Below are 18996 nucleotides of genomic sequence, written 5' to 3'. Positions count from 1 at the left end.
CCCATGGGTAGTCCAATTTTAAGTACCTTTTATTCCAGATATGTTAATGATGTCCTGATTGCATAGTCTTTTAACCCTCCTATCCAGAGCTTTCTTGATATAATGAACAACAACCACTACAGATTAACATTATGCCTGGAGCAGAAAAGTGACCTCCAAGTCCATTTCCTTGATGTCCTCAACTCTTTCACGGATACTGCTCTTACTACTGATGTGTATCAAAAAATGTTCCACATTCTACTTTATATTCCACCACCATCACATGATCTACCTATATACTGGTAAAGTTGGCTGCTTTCAGGGTCCTTATAAAAAGAGCCTTTCCCCACAGTTCCACCTCATCTCTCAGACAGTGGTAACTAAGACACATTTATTGTATTGCTACCACATTGGGATAGCTATGTGATAGCAATATGATAATTATAATAAAGCATTCCTAGATCTGGACTCAAAATGATATTGGGTAAAAATATGGAAACATACAGAGACGTTACCATATTTATGTTCACATATTTTGCATGTTTGTATATATTTTTATTTTTATGTATTTTTGGTACATATTCTATGTTTTTATATTAATAATTTAGTCTATTTATGCATTTAATATTTTAGTTGTTTTGATACTTTTTCATTTATGTATTATTTAAAAGTCCAGCATTCTCTCATTTTTTAATTTTTTATTCTAGAACAGTAATATTTAAATATATGTCAGAAATACATTTATGTTCTGTTTATTTCAAATGAAACGATCATTCAATTGCTAGTTTTTTTTTAATCCTAAAGAAGGTTGATAAAAATGACCGAAAACATTAGATTAAAAAGTATCACTATATTTTAAGGTTTTTTTATGACGATGTTATTTAATGGAAGTACGGTATCCAAAAATGGACAATTGTTATTATTAAATTCTAGATTTTCATACTATATATTATTTATATTTTCAAGCATTCTGACTTTACATTTTTGTTTTCTTTTGTGGAGTTCAGCATGACGAGAATAAGAAACAGGTATAACAAAGAACAAAACTTTATTTATACAGTATGAACACAAAAAAAATCAGGTCCCAACTTTGATTCATTGTTAGTGAATACTTTTATACAACAGTATAGTACAATCAAGATCATTACACAAAAGGATCTTCTCAACCACTTTTCAAGATTCACACATGTGGGGTTCAAATCACTAAAGTATACAGAAAGATCAGCTGAGCTTAAAACTACCTTACAACCTATGTTTTTTACTTTAATTAATGCTAAAAGAGGGAAGAGATGGATTTACAAAGAAAGAAGTCTTAGAAAAGGGGTATCTGTCGCTTCACATATCACGATGAAATGATCCAAATATACCTTTGCAGTTCTCCTGAATTTTACTGGTATATGTATTTTCTTTCTTAGTTGTCACTAGTTCACTTTTCTTTTGGTCCTCCAAACAATATTTCCCTTTCAACTCTCAGGACTCACCGGCACTTTCTGTACTGACCATATCTTAGTGGTTGTACCCTGTCGCTTCTGATGCCACTCAAAGCCCAGAGCTCGTCCTCTGCACATCTGGCTTACAACATATCCCCGTCAATTTATCCCAGACATTGCAAGACACCTTACATGGAAGTGGTTTTGTCCACAACACCAGATCTTGCAAATGATAACTTAATATGTACAATTTAATGCATACTTGAACGGTTTTCATCAAAGTGACACAATTGCTGCCCCATCTGCAATGTGCAGGATGGGGTGAGGCATTATCTTCTGTCCTGCCCAATGTTGGAAGATATCAGGCACACACTTAAACTGAAAATGGAAAAAGACAACCACAACTGGCCATACAAACTCAAACTGCTAATATCCAGCAAAAGATACTTCAATCTTTTTAACATCATAACCAAACTTTATATCAATAGGACTCTAATACACTAAGTATGAAACACCTTAATTTTGTGGGTACTGAGGAGGGACGACGAGGTCAGACCTCTGTCGAATTTCGACTAACAAGTTGGAGGGACTTGCCCACGAGTCAGAGATGGCTTATTTGTCGGTAGGGACAGGACTACCTTTCATCCGGTCGAGTGTAAGAGGGAAGGTGGTAAGACGATAAGCGAATATTCGAGCAAACAAGACACCATGTAACAGGATAACAACAATTTAATGAAAAAAATACGTTACAAAAATCTGACATTAAAGGGGTGACATATATAAAAAGCTATATATCCCTACCACTCGAGGAAAGAGAGAGCTCACATAGATGGGTTCCATACCTCTTAGACAATCCAATGTTCTATAGTGTCGTACCCGTATACCAAATCGGTAGGATATCCACAGTTTCGCACAAGAGACGTAAATTCCCCCAAATTCAGAGACGTGACTTATTTTTAAGCAAGAGCCGTTAATTATCTTCAGCACACCCTCTATCTACTGGTTGATGATCGACTCCCCTTCGGGGGAAGGAAGCCTCTTATATAGCTTTTTGCTGGGAAAGTTGGTCACATGAATGTGATTAGATCACAGGTGTTCCTGGAATTGGAAACAATATGGCAAATTCGGGCGCTAACTATAAACTTAAGTTGCAAGATGATCTGTACTCAGCGTAAGAACAATAGATAGTTGACAGTTTTAAGGCCGGGGACGCATATTTTCTCGGCCAGGACCTTTTCTAGCAAGGATGTTTATAATAGGAAAATTCTCAATTCACATATAGGGAACAATTATTATAATTTTACGTTCAGGGGGATTTCCATATCTCACAATTTTATATCATTGTGCTGCTGGTCTTTCAGCTTTTTTGACGTGTTTGAGTGCATAATGAAGGTTTGTCTGGAACTGGGTAAGTTTTATGTGCTGCTGAGAAGTTAATTGTATCCTCACATATTCTGTGTCCCAGGGCATGTCTGCATTACACAGAGGCTGTGCATTGGCATTGGCCCTTCTTCTTTGTACATATGCAATATTTTTTTCTGTCACTGTTTTTATTTAATAATTCTTTGATGTCAGGTTTTTTTACAGTCAGCATGTAAACCATGTACATTTTTCTGACTGTGCCCAGCGGTGTCAGGTGAATAAAGAATATAAACTTTTTACTTGAACCCAATTAACCGGAGTATATAAACTATTTCTCAGGTGCTAATGTTTTCAATGCCCCTTCTGGGTTCTTCTTCAGGCATTCCAAATCCATTGCTAGCTGTTCCTTAAATTTTTAAACTTCTTTAGAACGCATTCTATTCCATATTCTTAATGTGCATGCATTCCGAATCTATTCAAACATCGTGAGCAACTGTGTCATTCGAAATGTGTACCGTTCACATTTCCAAAGAATATAAACATGTATAAAATAAATAAATATAAAATAATTTAAATATTATCACCCATTAGGACCTGCCACACTGTAGAAAGTGTCAGGTCCTAATGGAAGGCAAGGCAATATTCAAGGCAAAAGGCAAATCCAAAAGCATTAATTATAAGGAGGAACTGACACTTTCTACGGCATGGCAGGTCCTAATGGGCAATAATATTTAAATTATTTTATATTTATTTATTTTATACACATTTATATTCTTTGGAAATGTGAACAGTACGTGTGAGATCCGAGGGAGGTAGGAGGAAGTCATATCTCCCCTTTCCAGCAATAGGTCATTGACCTTTCACTTGTCAAGATGGCTAAGTTGATGATTGTGGTCCCAAGGGTCAGGACTCTTCTTGTTGAGCAAGTGGAGGGAAGGTGAGATGGGGTCAACAATAAGGCGAAAGCGATATTCGCCTTATTGTTGAATGCCTTATCAACGGCCTGGAAGTCTTTCTATAAAACGGATATGACGTAATTTTACGTCTCTGCAGAAGCCACTTCACTTCATTCCTGTCTGATATTGTTTTTACCTTTGGGTAATTTATATACGTGGGCTAGGATTATTTTGGATGTTTAAATTTTACGTTAGTTGTGACGTTATTAAGAACGGATTTACGTTTTTACCGTTAGATGCACGACCTGTTTTTGAAATAATCGTTCTTTTTAAATTCGAATTTTTTTGTTCGTTTCTTTGTAAACATTAACTGATGAAGATCTCTTAAAGGGAGCGAAAACGTTTTTATAGAAATTAACGTTATGCTGGACACGTTAAAGGTGTGAATATATTTAATTCTGATATTTAGTTCCAGTAAGCATTTCTTATTGCAAGATGATCTGTATACAGCGTGAGAACAATATATAGTTGACAGTTATACAGCCAGGGACGCATATTTTCTTGGCTAGAAATTTTTTTCTATCGAGGTTGTTTATAATAGGGAAAAATTATTACAATTTTGAGTCTAATGGAATTCCAGATCTCACAGTACGCATTTTGAACAACACAGTTGCTCACAATGTTTGAATAGATTCAAAATACGTGCGCATTAAGAATACGTAATAGAATGAGTTCTAAAGAAGTTTAAAAATTTAAAGAACAGTTATCAACGAATTTGGAATGCCCGAAGATGAGCCCAGAAGGGGCATCAAAAATGTTAGCACATGAGAAATAATTTATATACTCTGGTTAATTGGGTTCAAGTAAGAAGTTTATATACAACCTGGTGTATTTAGTAGCCGAATAGAATAAAGAATAGTTTGTCTGTCTGTCTATCTTCCTTGGGAACTTCACCAAAGTGCTGACTACACTGATGTTTGCCCTCAGGGCCTTCTCCATTCTATTGTCTAACACTCACAACCACAGGAGTAGGGCAAAGGTGGAAAGTTCTTAAACTTGGGAAATGAAGGACAATCAAGAACAGTAGGGAAATTGATAGGCTAGGAAAGGAAAGTAATAGAGAATAAAAATGCAGGCAACCCCCATATAACACACTGCTTTCATTGCACGGGTTCACTCTAACACGATTCGGTAATTAGGTAAAACCCTCGTACAACATGAAATGTATTAAAAACTGTTACCAGTTGATGATTCTCATGCTGAGATCATCATATAGGATGAATAATCTCTGGTAAAATATTTACTTAAATAAGTATTTTACCCATAAAAAAATTTACTATATAAAGCTGAAAAACTGGATTCTATCACTGTATACCAAAAATGACCACAGCAATTATTTAAATTAATTTAAATTAACGACAAATTATTTTATATATATTTTATATTTTTACAGTATAATATTCAGTATATTATTATTTTTATTTGTAATTTTGTATGCCCCGATGCCTGCATCGGCCTTTTGTGAATCACAAATCTGATTTAAAGAAGGATTTAACAGAGTGTTTTTTTAATTTTTGGAACCTAACTCCTCTTTTTGCACTAGTTCTTTGTTTCGTATAACACGAATTCGCATAACACGGCAATTTTTTGGAACGTAACTCCCGTGTTATACGGGGGTTATCTGTAACATAATTTAAAAACTATACATGAATAAATGGCATCATGCCACACTTTATTTTTTTTTTCTAAGGAAAAAACATCATTATTAAATTCATACAATTTTTTTCTTTTTATTTTTCAGTACTTACTAAACATATTAATAGATGTTTATAATAAACTGGGATCAATTTCATATTTCATGTGAATAAGATAAAACTTTTGGTTACTGAGTCAAGTTATATTGATAATTAGTCATAAAAAAGGAAACTATTAACAAAATAAAACACTTTATCAATCAAAAACACTTTTTAAAGTTGTTCTTTACAGAAAATAATATGTCATTAAAATATTTTCTGATATTTAAGGTGTGGTTATGTTTAGTTAAATAGAATCTAGCTGATACTCATGACAGGATAGACTATCACATTGGATATTTTAGTAAAGGAAGTTATAAATTACAATCTGTAATGTTCAGCAACTATTTTTGTAATTTATAAAATATATAGCTCAACATGTTTTAAACTCATACCAATCTTTTGATAATGTATAATAGATTTGCAAACAGTTGAACAATGTGATTAAAATAAATTTCTGAAAAATTTTCTAATGCTATACTTGTATACAGTATGGTAAATTGTAAACTTTTGTGCAAAAATTAAAAATGTTATCCAAATTAAAAGCTATATATAATTAAAAATTTTATATTCTATATAAATAATATATATTATAACTACAGTAAAGTGTTAAAAATCTGGAATAATTGGAGTGAGACACCTATTCAGATTTTAAATTTGTCTAGATTTTCAACTATATATATAAATTAGCATTTTAAGTATTGTAAACTCCAAATACACAGCAATTCAAATTTTAGTGTTCTAAGTTTAAGTCAGTATTTCACAAGGAGTTTAGGGATACTTACAACGATTCAAAACATAATTTACAGAATCATTTTTAAGCAAAAAATACACCAATAATAATTTCAAAATTAAAAAATTCTAAATTCTGAATGAATATTAGGACATCAACAATGCAAGGCCAAAATAATGAAGGCTGAAAGAACATCAACGAAATTACCATTGAAAAGATTAACATTCCTTTTTCGATGGACAAATCCAGATTTTGACACTTTACTGTATTAACTCTTTCTTAACTTACCAAATGCCATGTTCCTAAAATTATTGTTCCAGTGCGAACATGACAGCAAAAACAGCAACGAAACTTTTCTCGTGGAATATTTTTATCAGATGAATTCATCTCTAAAATTGAAATTTTTAAAATAATTTCAAACATTTATTTTTAAAAATCTTATTCATTAAAATTTTCAAATATATAAAAACAGATATAACAAAATATTTTAATTTAATTTTGTAAAAAGAAAAAAATTTAAGTTTATCTATACCAGTGATTCTCAAAGTGGGGGTTGTGAAAAATATTTGGGGGGGGTCGCTGAAAAATTGATGCCAGATCAATTTTTTCAAATATTTTATAAATTTACTATGGATTCATTTTTAGAAATAATAGAAATAAAAAATATATAAAATAATTTTTACTTAAATAAATTGCACATATAAATAATAAAAATAATATAAATATTTAAATACGAGCCTAACCCCCTCCCTCCGGGATGTTTTTCGACACATACTTATTCTTCAGGGGTCCTTTGAAATTTTTAAGTGCAGAAGGGGGGTTGCGGTCCAAAAAGTTTGAGAAACACTGATCTATACATTGCTAAAGTTTATATGTTTAACAAAAAAGTAACTTTACAAGTAACTACAATACTATTGAGTATAACACCAATATAAAATCAACCTTACTTAAACCAAATAACTGGAGCAAAAATGTTCTACTATTGCAAACGTGATGTGGACATCATGACTAAAGGATTGAACGTACACACTGCTGTGTATCGAAAACCAACTGCTGTCTCAATGTATATTCAAATAAAATCGTGTGATCTCTTTTCTTATAAAATAGCGGCCTTCAGAGCATTGATCAGGAGAGCATTCACACACTCTTCCACCTTGCAGGCATTAACACAAGAAATAAGAAATATAGAAGGGATAGCCATTGAGCATGGATACACCAACCTTATACGTAGGTTATGTGAAAACTACAAACATATGAAAGAAGTAGCATCTAGTGGGTGGGAAATACTAAACAATGAAAAGGAAGATGATAGGAAGAGGATCCCCCTCACTTATAGCCTGCATTTAAAATCAATATATAATGCAATTGCCAAGAAATGTGAGATCAATATAGAGTTCAGGAGGTGTCCGACCATTTACAGCACACTAAGGAATGGAAAAGACCATCCCAAGCCGGACAGATTACTGGGGATCAACAATGTCCTGCTAAGAGATGGCAATGTGACAGAGATATGGTATATGTTAGATCCACCAAACATTCATTAGTGGTAAGATTAAAGGAATATAAGTCAGACATACTACACAATAAATGCACAACGGCCCTTTGACTTATGCAATGGACCCAGACATCACAGTTGACTTTAATGAAGCACATATCATCCTCACCACCCTGCATCATGATCACCTCAAAGTGTTGAAGGCAATGGAAATATTTAAGGTGGGTTGCAATTCCACATGCATTAATTTTAACACGTTAACTGCCACCTGTAATATGATATTTTGCGTTTTATCAGGCTAACTGTAATATGATATTTTCCATTTTTTCAGGCCACAATGAGAAAATTTGATATTTAATATTTTATTATGATATAAATAAAAGGGTCATTATATAACAGTCGGTAGAGTGAAGATAAAAAAAATATATCAGGTTACAACAGATGACTGGCCATCGTATGGCCTGAAACCGGAGACTATAAGACCATGAAATATTTAATATTAATTACTTTATATGTAACAAAAGAGAATAATTAAACTAGTTTTCGATATTTTTTCCTTTTAACTATTCACTATTAGATATAAAATAGCTTTTTATTAAAAAAACTACGACAGCCGGCCGTCGGACCACTTCTGAGGCCATACGACGGCCGGCAGTCGGAAACAAACTTCATAGACATCCGCGAGAGGCCACCACTAGGATGTAAAACAACGTCTTACGAAGCCAGGATAATTTAACCTTGAGTGAAACTACATTGGTTATAGCGACGACGGGCGGTCGGATGGCTCTGTACGGCCTTGACTAGTACGACCGCCGGCGCGTCGGATGGCTCTGTACGGCCCTAATTAGTACGACCGCCGGCGTGTCGTATGGCAGTTAAAGTGTTAAAGAAGAAATGTTGCTTTCCACGGCATGGCAAGTCCTAATGGACGATAGCATTTGATTTTGTAATGGTTTTTTAATGGTTTGAATTGAAAATTGTGCACATTTAGAATCTCATACTATTATCCGATATTTGAATATCTTGGAATGCATGCACGTTGTCAATCAAAAATAGAATGCCTTCTAAATGAAATTCAATTTTTGAATTTCATTTAGAAGGCATTTGATTTTTGAAGGCATTTGAATGAACAGCTTGCAATAGATTTACATAAAAGCCTGAAGAAGAGCCCAGAAGGAGCGTCAAAAACGTTCGCAATAGTAGAAAATTTTTGCTCCAGTTATTTGGTTTAAGAAAAGTTGATTTTATATTCATCCTGGTGTGTTAAGAAGTTAAATAACACCAATACATGGTAGGTAGTAAAGCTTGGTTCACGCTGAGCGAATAGCGAAAGCGAATGAGAAAAGCAAAAAATGAGTTTTATTCGCTTACTGAAATTGACCCATACAACCAAAGGTGAAAAGCGATTGCGAATTTTAAGGAGCCAATCATTTGAAAGTAAGAGAAAACGTCATCTGAAAAAATAAAATGGCTGCTTTTGATATTCCGTCGTTAACCTCATTTGTTTATTTATTGAAAAAGAAAGTTACGTCAAAAAGAAAACGATGCTGGGTGAGAGAATTAAAAATCCGTAATTACAACATTTACTCTATTGCATGAGAAAGTTTTTGTAGCCATCTTGAAAACAACAATAACCACAAGACAACTAATGGGAATACGATTGATGCAAAATTTTTTCGCTAGCAAAAAAACTTGACGGTTCCAAACTTCAAAGCAATTCGCGAAATGGTAAAATTTGCCAGAAACAACATCATGTTTGACGTGTTATTCGCTCTGTTTTTTGTTTTCACCAGCGAATTGCATTCAGTGTGAACTAAGCTTAATAATTAGAGTCTGAATTTAGATATTGTAAAACCTATGATATATGTACTGTATAGTACTGTACTGTACATACCATATTTTTCCACAGATAAGACAAGGTATAAATTTTTGTTAAAGTTTTATAGTTTTAGCATATATCTGTCCCATAATACAACCCCCAAACTATCAACATCCTATGAATTAATTTAGAACAGCAATCATCATCTGAATAATTTCACTGTATAGCATATACAGAATTACGTCCAATTCATAATTTTTCACATGAACCAATTTTATTTTCTTGCAAGAGCTTTTCTTGCAAAATTAATGTTAAATCAGTTTTTTTCGAAATGTAAATATCCCCAATAGAAAAAACAGAGAATCAGACAGAGGTTGTAATAACAAGTCAGTGGGAAAGTTGACACTTAGTTGTCAAGAATGCTTCCTCAGCATCAACATTTGACGATCACACGACCCCTTTCTCACGACAATGAGATAAAAGCAAGAGCTACCGGAAGCTCAGGCAATCATCATAGGAAGTTATAATTGGTGATAGTGCCACCTCGACTCCCAGACCAACATACAACAGACCAGATCCAGCTAAAGGGAGAAGACACTGGTTGGAAGATACCAAGGACTCCTACCGCTTCCATGCACGCACAATCATCGCATACTGCTCTCCATATTCGTCCTTAGAGATATTTCGGAGCTAAACTTTGTAAACTCTCTCTCTGATACGCAAATTAGGCATGCAACATAGTTTTAAGATTAGTCACCAATTTTGTGTAACTAATATAGCTCATAACCACATTTAACCTTAGAACTTATATAGCCTCCTGTAATCTAGATTTAGTTATTCAATAAATGCTTTGTTATTTTGTTAAACCTGTCTCCTGTCTATCCACAGACACCTGTCAACTTGCTCCCCTCCCTCGCCACTCGATAAAAAGCCATCCAAAACGGCAACGTGAGCAGTTCTTGCAGACTGTTGCCGAGTAAGTGGTCAGTAGGGATTAATCCCTGGCCCTCGGCTTCTCACACTTGCATCTGGCAGCACTGCCTTGTGATTGTTGCAAACATTCGCACTGATTCAGGCATTCGGGTAATGACCTTGACTATTCACAAAAATGTCGTATGGGCTATTCTATTTTGTGGACATACCCTACTCTCTACTAGTAAATAATTACGGTTTGTCCGTTTTTCCTCAGTAGCTCAATGAATAAAAAATAATGTTGTCTTGTAAAAAAGTTTAAGCAGTTATTTGACTTTTATGGGTTAAACAATAGGTCCATTGTGAGCTCATTGAGATGTAGGAGGACAATCTACTCCACAACACTACCAGATGTCCTAATACTCACCAGAATTTGCTATATATATTTTGCATCATTCTCCATATAGCCCAGGTCTGACCCTTCTGACTTTCATGTTTTCCCACGTTCAAAAGAACACATGTTTACTGTTTACTGAAATAATCAATATACTTTTAACAATAGTTAAGATTAGAGACATGCTATCATTTTGGACCTAGTTAATTGACCAGTAAAATGTTAGCTGGATGACTGCAACAACACACAGAAAGTTTTCGAGGATGGAATGAACAAACCTGTGGAATGAATTAAATTCTAAGTTCAATGGTGCCTCGTACTTAAAATTTAATTCATTCGAGGAGGTGTTCAAACATATTGTTTGAAGTCTGAATCAATTTTTCCCATTAGAAATGAGGGAAAGTGAATTAATTTATTCCCAGATCCTAAACAATACCCATTTCAATAAACTTAAAACTTATCTTTCTCTAGTAATAAAAACTGGATACGTATAAACTGCTAAATGAGAGGCCAGTTTGATATACAGGTGTAATCCCACAGTTTACAAACTACTTTGCAATGGAGATGGTAAGGTCAACAAAGAGAGGTTATGGGGTATACAAAGTTTTCATAAGGGATGACAGATTCAATAAAGATCTTGAATACATGGGATCTACTAAACAATGTGGCAGTATGCCATTGTATACATTAATTTAATCATAGTTTTAGAATATATCCCTTTGTTCTTTGTTCCTTCTTGCTTCTAGAACTTTCTTTTCTAACTCTTTTCCCTTGAATGGTGAGGACCGATTTGTGGAACTACAGAAAACATTGAGAGAAAGAGGACCTGACAGCATGAGTGAGAGGAAGTGGAACATTCTTTGAACTGGACCTCAGAGTGAATGAACATGGAAGATAGTGCTCTGTGCCATCAAGAGCAGCTTGACTGGAGGAACAGTGCTAGTCTGATAGGAACTTGAATTTTATTGTAGTTACAATAAAAGGAGTATCTACTGAGTACAAAGGGTAACCAAAGGAAGATGATGACGAGCCATCAGTCCAAGTGATTTCCATGTGGCCTCCCACCGAAACTGTGCAAAGTACATTCCGGGTATTTCATTCTTTCCTATATCCTATTTCACTATTTATCACTTTCCCTGTTATCTTCCCTTAGTTTAAGTTAGTTTGTAAGTACTAGTTATAGTCTTTCCCAATATCATTTTATAGTATATGTCACAATCGGTGCATATTTATTTCATTATCTGCCATTGATATTTGTTACCACCATGTTGTAATTATTTATCATTAAGATGGAATCCAAAAGAATCTGTACATATTCCGTGAAATAAACTACTTTAACTATATACTGTGCCTAGTATTCATTTGGTACATTTTCCTTTGTTGGTCAACATGTATTTTGTGGGATCATCACACTAGAACTGATATATATAGTGGCTCCCAACAATTCTGGCTTAGGAAAAATTGCTTTTATGTATCTTATTAAATATTTACACTAGTTTAACATTGTTGTTAGCTTTTCTTATTATGAACTATCCTAGAGAATACAGATTTCAGATATTTTATACTTATTGACAAGACTATGTCTTGTTTATAAAATCATACTGCCTGATGTCTTACCAGCTTAGAAGTATGAAGGAGTACATGTCAGAAGTTGAAATTTGGCACAGAGTATTAGGTGCCCAAATCATGCAAACATAAAAAAAACAGACTTGTAGGTAGTCAAGGGACCGAGAACTGACACAAAATAAAATACAAAATGGCAACACACTCTACAAACAGGCAGTAGTGCGAGATTTGCAAATGCATTGCTCATTGGTAAGTTGGAAATATGAATATTGTGAAATCAAATTTTGATAAACACGTGCGTTGGGAAGTTTGAAAAACAAATGTTGCTAAATCGAATTTTGACAAATGAATCTTTGAAAAACCCCATTTACCTGTCTCGTGTTATTCCCCACATATTTCTAGTTGCCATGTGCTAACCTTGACCGATTGACCGGAGATATCTCGTTTATTGTCAAAACTTTTTGAAACTAGATGGGATGGCGCATCATTATAATTTTATATTAAAACTAACTTCCGAAATATAATTATTTTTTCTTTTTACATTTATTTATATATATATATATTTTGTTTGTGCAAAATAAAAAAATAATTGGAAATGATACAACAGCCACCATTATTTTTTTCAAAAATGGGAAATTTTCGCATTGACAAAAATTCAACCTGGGGTGTCATGCAATGGAGAGAAATTTCAACATTCGATGGGTTAATTTCACTAAAAATGCATTGTGGATGACTTGGTCAGTGAAGTTTGAATGATTACACTCAAAACCAGCAATACCAAAGATAATTGGAGAATGAGAATGAGACCTGCCGTGAGCATCGAACTGTTTTGCTTAATAGTGAGTCTCCGAGACATAGTCTTGTCCCAAATATGGCATTGCCATTTTACTTGTATTTATTATTACATTTATAATTACAATATCAGCTAAAATATACAAATTATGGAAAAATACTTGTAATAAAATTTCATTAACAAATCAACTACAGGTAGGCCTCCTACAATGCGGTACCTTTACAATGCGTTTTCACTCCAACACGATTAGAAAAAAGCCAGAAATTTTCTTACAATGTGGTACTTTTACAATGCAGTTTAGGATATTTAGAAATTAATTATCTTTCACATAACAGAAAAATTGCAACGGATCACATAAGTGCAGTGGAACTTGATGAAACAAGCTCAGATCTTGAAATAAGGCCAGTCAAACATTCTCGAGCAACTGTAATAAGTGACGACAAGGACTGAATTTGTGAGCATAACATTATGTTTCTTTATGATTTTGACTTGAAATCATAATCTTTTTAGTTTTTATATGATGTTGAATTTTATTTAAGCTTTTTATGTACATAAATTTAAAAAATGATAAAAATGTTATACCATAAAAGGCAGTTTTTCTCTTTTTAGAACTGAATCCCAGTTTTTGTATTAAGTTGGTGTCTCCTATAACGCAATTTCCCACAATGAGGTATTTTCAAGGAACATTGTAGGCAGCCTACCTGTACTGTTTATTTTTTCATTTATTTTCTATCTGCATATACTTGTACATTAAATTCAACTTTTTAATGCATATTTTTCAATTTAAATAATAATAACCAATCTTGCTCTCCAATAACTTAACATACATCTGCTTTATTGGATGTTTGATCTCTAAGATAGCAGGGATATGTACATGGATCCACTACATTAGATAAGTATCTAATCATATATCACATGTTTATGTTAAAAAAATTAAGTAAAACATAATGTTAAATTATCCTATATAAGCTAATTTTCATTAATTATCTAGCTTCTACTTTTTTTATTTATATTCTGTCCAAGGGCAGAACACATTTTAAAACAAATCAAACCAAAATAACTTAGATCAGTGGTACCTTTTATGGATGAAGGTTACAAATTAAATTTGTAGGCAGACTGTATTCATTTTTTCTTATGGAGTTACAGGCTTTAAGCCTGCTGAGTCCAACACATTCCATAACCACCAATAGACTAGGTACTAAAATAGTACATATTAATAATATGCAAACTAGTAATATATAATTAAAATAACCAACACCTTAGTATTTCCAGCAATGATGTGTTTAATAAACTAAAAACCTTTTAGACTATTTTTAATAGTCTTCTTCAGTTAAACAACAAAATAATGTAAAAATAGAACACAAGCTATACAACGGTTTTAAAAAATTTGAAAATAATTCCAAAGTATAGTGCATGAGGTTTACATAGGAAAATGGAACAAAAAGGAAAGTAAAAACAAAAATTAAAATAAAGTATTAAGAAAATCAATTGTTGTGGTAAAAAGATTTCCATGCAGAGGATAACGATTCAGCATCTCTATGGTTGATGCATCCCTTGTCAAAATGGGCCTTGTAAATTTCAAGTTTTCAATATGTTTAAGTACTTCTTTGTTGGTGGCAGTCCTAATTATGGATGCTTTGTTCCAATGAACATTAATATCTTGATGTTTAGCGAAGGCTGCAAGGACGGTACTGTCCAAGTTTTTCGTGATGGAATATTTAGCTCTTTAAGCCTCTGTTTTAACAGCCTCATAGTGGCACCAATGTAAACCAGATCTGAATTAAAACAGCGGTCACTTAAAGAGCATAAATATTGATTACTTCATTGTTGTACATAATTTCAGTTGAAGTTATGTACAACAATTATGTACAACAATGAAAATTAGTCAATATAATCCTGGGCTTCTATGTACAAATATGTAAATAATTCTAGGCTGCCCGAAAATCCACCAGAAGACTCTCAGCTTAAATGCAATTATATAACATGAATGCTGGTGTGAAGAATTTTAACAGTTTTTAATGTTTGTAGACATCACAGCCTACAGAAACGAGTTGATGTCAAGATCATTTTTAATTGTGTGTAAGTTTTTTGAATGTATTCATCTGTTATTTTTAGAAGTTTTACTTCAAGTCACTGCCTGTTTTTGTGGTTCCTGGACTGGAATAAAAAGGATAAAAATAGGCAAAAAAAAACTCAAACTTTGTTTGTATAGTCTTAATTTTCATTACTGAAATTAGTCATAATTATTGCTTTCTGAGACTGTGATGGCATTGTTTTATCTTGACTTCTTGGACCATGGCAAGACTATCCACTCAGAACAATGTGTTGTCACCCTAAGAAATCTGAAGCAACAGCTGCCTAGGGTTCTTTCCAAGAAGATGACAATTCTCCTTCATGACAATGCTCAGCCTCACACAAGCAAGCAAATATGCATAGCAATATAGAGAAACTTCAGTTCAATGGCATTTTATCCCATCCATCTTATAGCCCAGACCTTGAGCCGTGCAATTTTTTCTTGTTCCCAAAGCTTAAAGAACATCTCTTCAGATGTAGAAGTATGGAAATGGTTACATGAAAAGACTTCAGACTTTTACAGGTACAAATTTGCACAACTCATTGCATGCTGGTATAAGTGTGTTGCTGAAATGGGAATTACGTGGAAAAATGATTATCAATGGATACAGGACATTTTCAACATCCATTCACATTTATATTTCTGAAATATATCTATTAATAAAGAAGTTGACTGTAGAGGCATTAATTTTTAATATACCCTCAAAGAAAGAACACTACAAAAATTTGAACATAAAATTCAACGAACAATTATTTATTGTGAAATCATCACAATGCAAGAAGTCTGCAATTTTTAATTTATTTAATTCAAAATATATGCTCTCCACCTTAAATTAGTAGTGTCTTGCCCCTATACATCATACTTTTCCTTTAACAATAGAGTCATGTATTAACTGCTTTCAGGGAAAAGTTTTGAATTGAAATAACATGACTTCCAGTTTGCATCCTATGCACAAGTGAACTATATATTTTGATCATTTAAAACATAATTTTGTTTTTATTATTAAATTCAAAAACCAACTCAAAATATAAACATCACAAAAAAAAACTTAAAATTCTGAAAGAGTTACTTCCATTATAGAAAAACAATTTTTCTGCTATTTCTTACAGAATATAAAGCAATCTCTACTCAATGCTTTTTTTAAAAAAAATTATTATTAATAATTAGAAAGCGTTATATAAGATCTACATTTGAAATATATATTATTATAGAAAATATTGTAAATGCAAGAATAAGCTGTAAATAAATAATTATTTAGATTTGTTAAATTCAATAGATGCAGATCAATATCTCAATCTTTTACTCAATGTTTGTGCTTTTTTATGTAAACAACTTTTATTATGGAAAAATTACTTTTACTTCTAAATAAAGTATTTTAATTATATATTCTGTATTTAATTATATGCAAAATACACGTATACTTAACACATAAAAACTTACTCATTTATTATTACTTTTGTATCGAAATAAATTCGCAAAATATATGGTGATTACTATTACGAAGATAAACAAATTGTTTTAAGATACATAAAGCGCCCTCTCACTTTATAAAACTTATTAACGAAGAAAGTATTATTAAATTAAATAATTTTCGCGTATTAAATTACTTCCAATACACCACATATTTCGCTTACATATAATTATGTAAATAAATATCTTTTGTATGATTTATAACTGCCCGAATAGTGATATTTTACTTTAATATAAGATTGAAACAAATTCTGGCTGTTTTATTATATTAACATTTTTTATCCTTGAATTACAAAATAATTAATTAATTATACGGTTCAATTTGACGTAATCGTGTTACAATTTAAATCATTTTAAACGTTTAAACTGGAAGTTTTCAGCGATTATATCGATTTCGGAATCGGAATCTGACATAGGATATGAGATTCTGTCAGTGCCGTAACTAGGCAGGTGCAACAGGTGCATCCGCACAGGGCCCACTTGAAAATGAGCACAAAATGCATGTACCGTATTTGTTTTATTATTTTCCTCAACCTAATTAATTAAGGTGCCTAAATGAAAATTTTTGCATAGGGCACAGGAATGGCTAGTTACAGTACTGGATTCCGTTCTTTATTATCTGTTGAGAATGGGAAGATTATGGATGAGGCTCGCTTGTAAGAGCAGGCGGATACATACTGCATACCGTAATACATGTTAACTTCTTAAATGAACAAATCAATCTACTAATATCGTTATAATTTATTATAATAGAATTATATTATCCCTCGTAATTTGCATATTTTCACATGATTTTCCACTATTCTTTATGTAGGTATTATACCATGCAGTGAATGGCGTTGAAAAATCCCAGGGATGACAGACCCATGCGAGTAAACTTGTACAGTAAGACCCCGCTTAACGCTGATTTGATATAATGCGGTCTGCTCGAAGCCTAAAAAAAGCTCAAAATTTACGCTGATCATTGATTCATATATAATACGATTATTTACGAATACAAACCAATCAGAAAAAGGTGGCAAAAAAGTCACTTTCTGTAAATCTATGTTTGTTTGGTGCAAGTTTGGAAAAAAATATAGCATCATGGATGCCATAGGCTTCTCTTGGCAAGAATTAACTGATAAATGCACGAACAAAGTGTGGAAGAAGTTATGGCTGAAGGTATTCAAGAATTTTCAACGAGAAGAGCCTATCGCTGTATCGTTAGGTTGACCAAAGTCAACCTCATTGATACAGCAGGACTGGGAGATGTAGACGAGCAGGATATTGAAGAGTTATCGCTGGTTTCTGGTAAGTCTTACCAACGACGACCTTTAAGAACTGGCGGAACAAGGAATTCGTGTAGAACTGGAAAATAGAGAGTCTGAAAACGAAGAACCCAAAAGATTTTTCTACAGATTTCCTAAATAAAAGTTTGGTAACGACAACCGAAATCGTTGATCAAATTGTAGCGAATAATCCAGATTTTGAAAGGAGTGCAAAAGCAAAACGAGGCATTTTGGATGCGATCTTCTGCTACCGACATTTGCTTAAGGAAAGAAAGAAAAAAGCGACAAATGAAACTTTACGACTTTATTGCAAAAAAAAAAAAAAAAAAAAAACAAGAATTTCAGAAAAGTCAGGACCTTTGTCACAAAAAAATGAACTTTACACTTCTGTGTGAATATGTTTATGTTATTTAACATATATTATTATACAAATTAATATAAAAATAACTTAAAATTAAAGTACAATTTGTTTATTTTTGGTCGCGTGTTTCCCTATCCCTATTTTTGTAAAAGCATTCTCTTTCAATAATCTCAACTTTTTTAAAGATATACATTTTAAAAAAAAAGATTATCATAATACAGCACTATGTTAACTGCAAGCAAAATACAGTAAAACCTCGCTTAACGAGCACTTCGCACAACAAGTATTTTGCATAACGAGCAAAACAATTTGTAAAATTGCCTCGCTTAACGAGCAATATTTCTCCTAACGAGTGATGAGGAGAGGGAAAGTTCCGAATTGTGCGCATGTGGCATGCTCCATCAGTCTGTCTTTAGCACTAGTTCTGCTAGCATCTTAGTGTCTCTTGCGATCACACATTTTTCCGAACTTGTGTTCACACATATTACTTATAAATATCAACAACCATAACCCGTTATATAATAAACACGCCAAATGATATGCCAAATTCTTGGGTCATTAAATTTAATGACTGATTCCAAATTAAATTTCAGAAATGTCCGAATTAAAAATTAACTATTTATAATTATTAAATTTAATACGAGATGGAAA

General features: G+C 32.9%; 1 protein-coding gene across 2 annotated transcripts in view; it reads right to left on the bottom strand.

Moving 5' to 3' along the window:
• LOC136975116 (lysosomal-associated transmembrane protein 4A) overlaps positions 1–16798 on the bottom strand; it is a 32100-nt gene extending 15302 nt beyond the window's left edge. Inside the window, exons 1-2 of one of the 2 annotated variants that reach the window (XM_067270127.1) lie at positions 16687–16798; positions 6482–6582 (exon numbers count right to left, since the gene is read on the bottom strand). In XM_067270127.1, coding sequence (XP_067126228.1) covers positions 6482–6582; positions 16687–16690 — 105 coding nt within the window. In that variant the 5' untranslated portion in view covers positions 16691–16798. The remainder of the gene's footprint in view (positions 1–6481; positions 6583–16686) is intronic. The other variant, XM_067270129.1, reaches the window with a different exon arrangement.
• Between the last annotated feature and the right edge of the window lie 2198 nt (positions 16799–18996).

This window comes from Centruroides vittatus, unplaced genomic scaffold (assembly GCF_030686945.1).
Source record: "Centruroides vittatus isolate TY-2023 unplaced genomic scaffold, ASM3068694v2 contig_364, whole genome shotgun sequence".
NCBI classification, from domain to species: Eukaryota; Metazoa; Arthropoda; class Arachnida; order Scorpiones; family Buthidae; genus Centruroides; species Centruroides vittatus.
The sequence above is the reverse complement of the archived record's forward strand: the minus strand, read 5'-3'. Positions and strand labels throughout refer to the sequence as shown.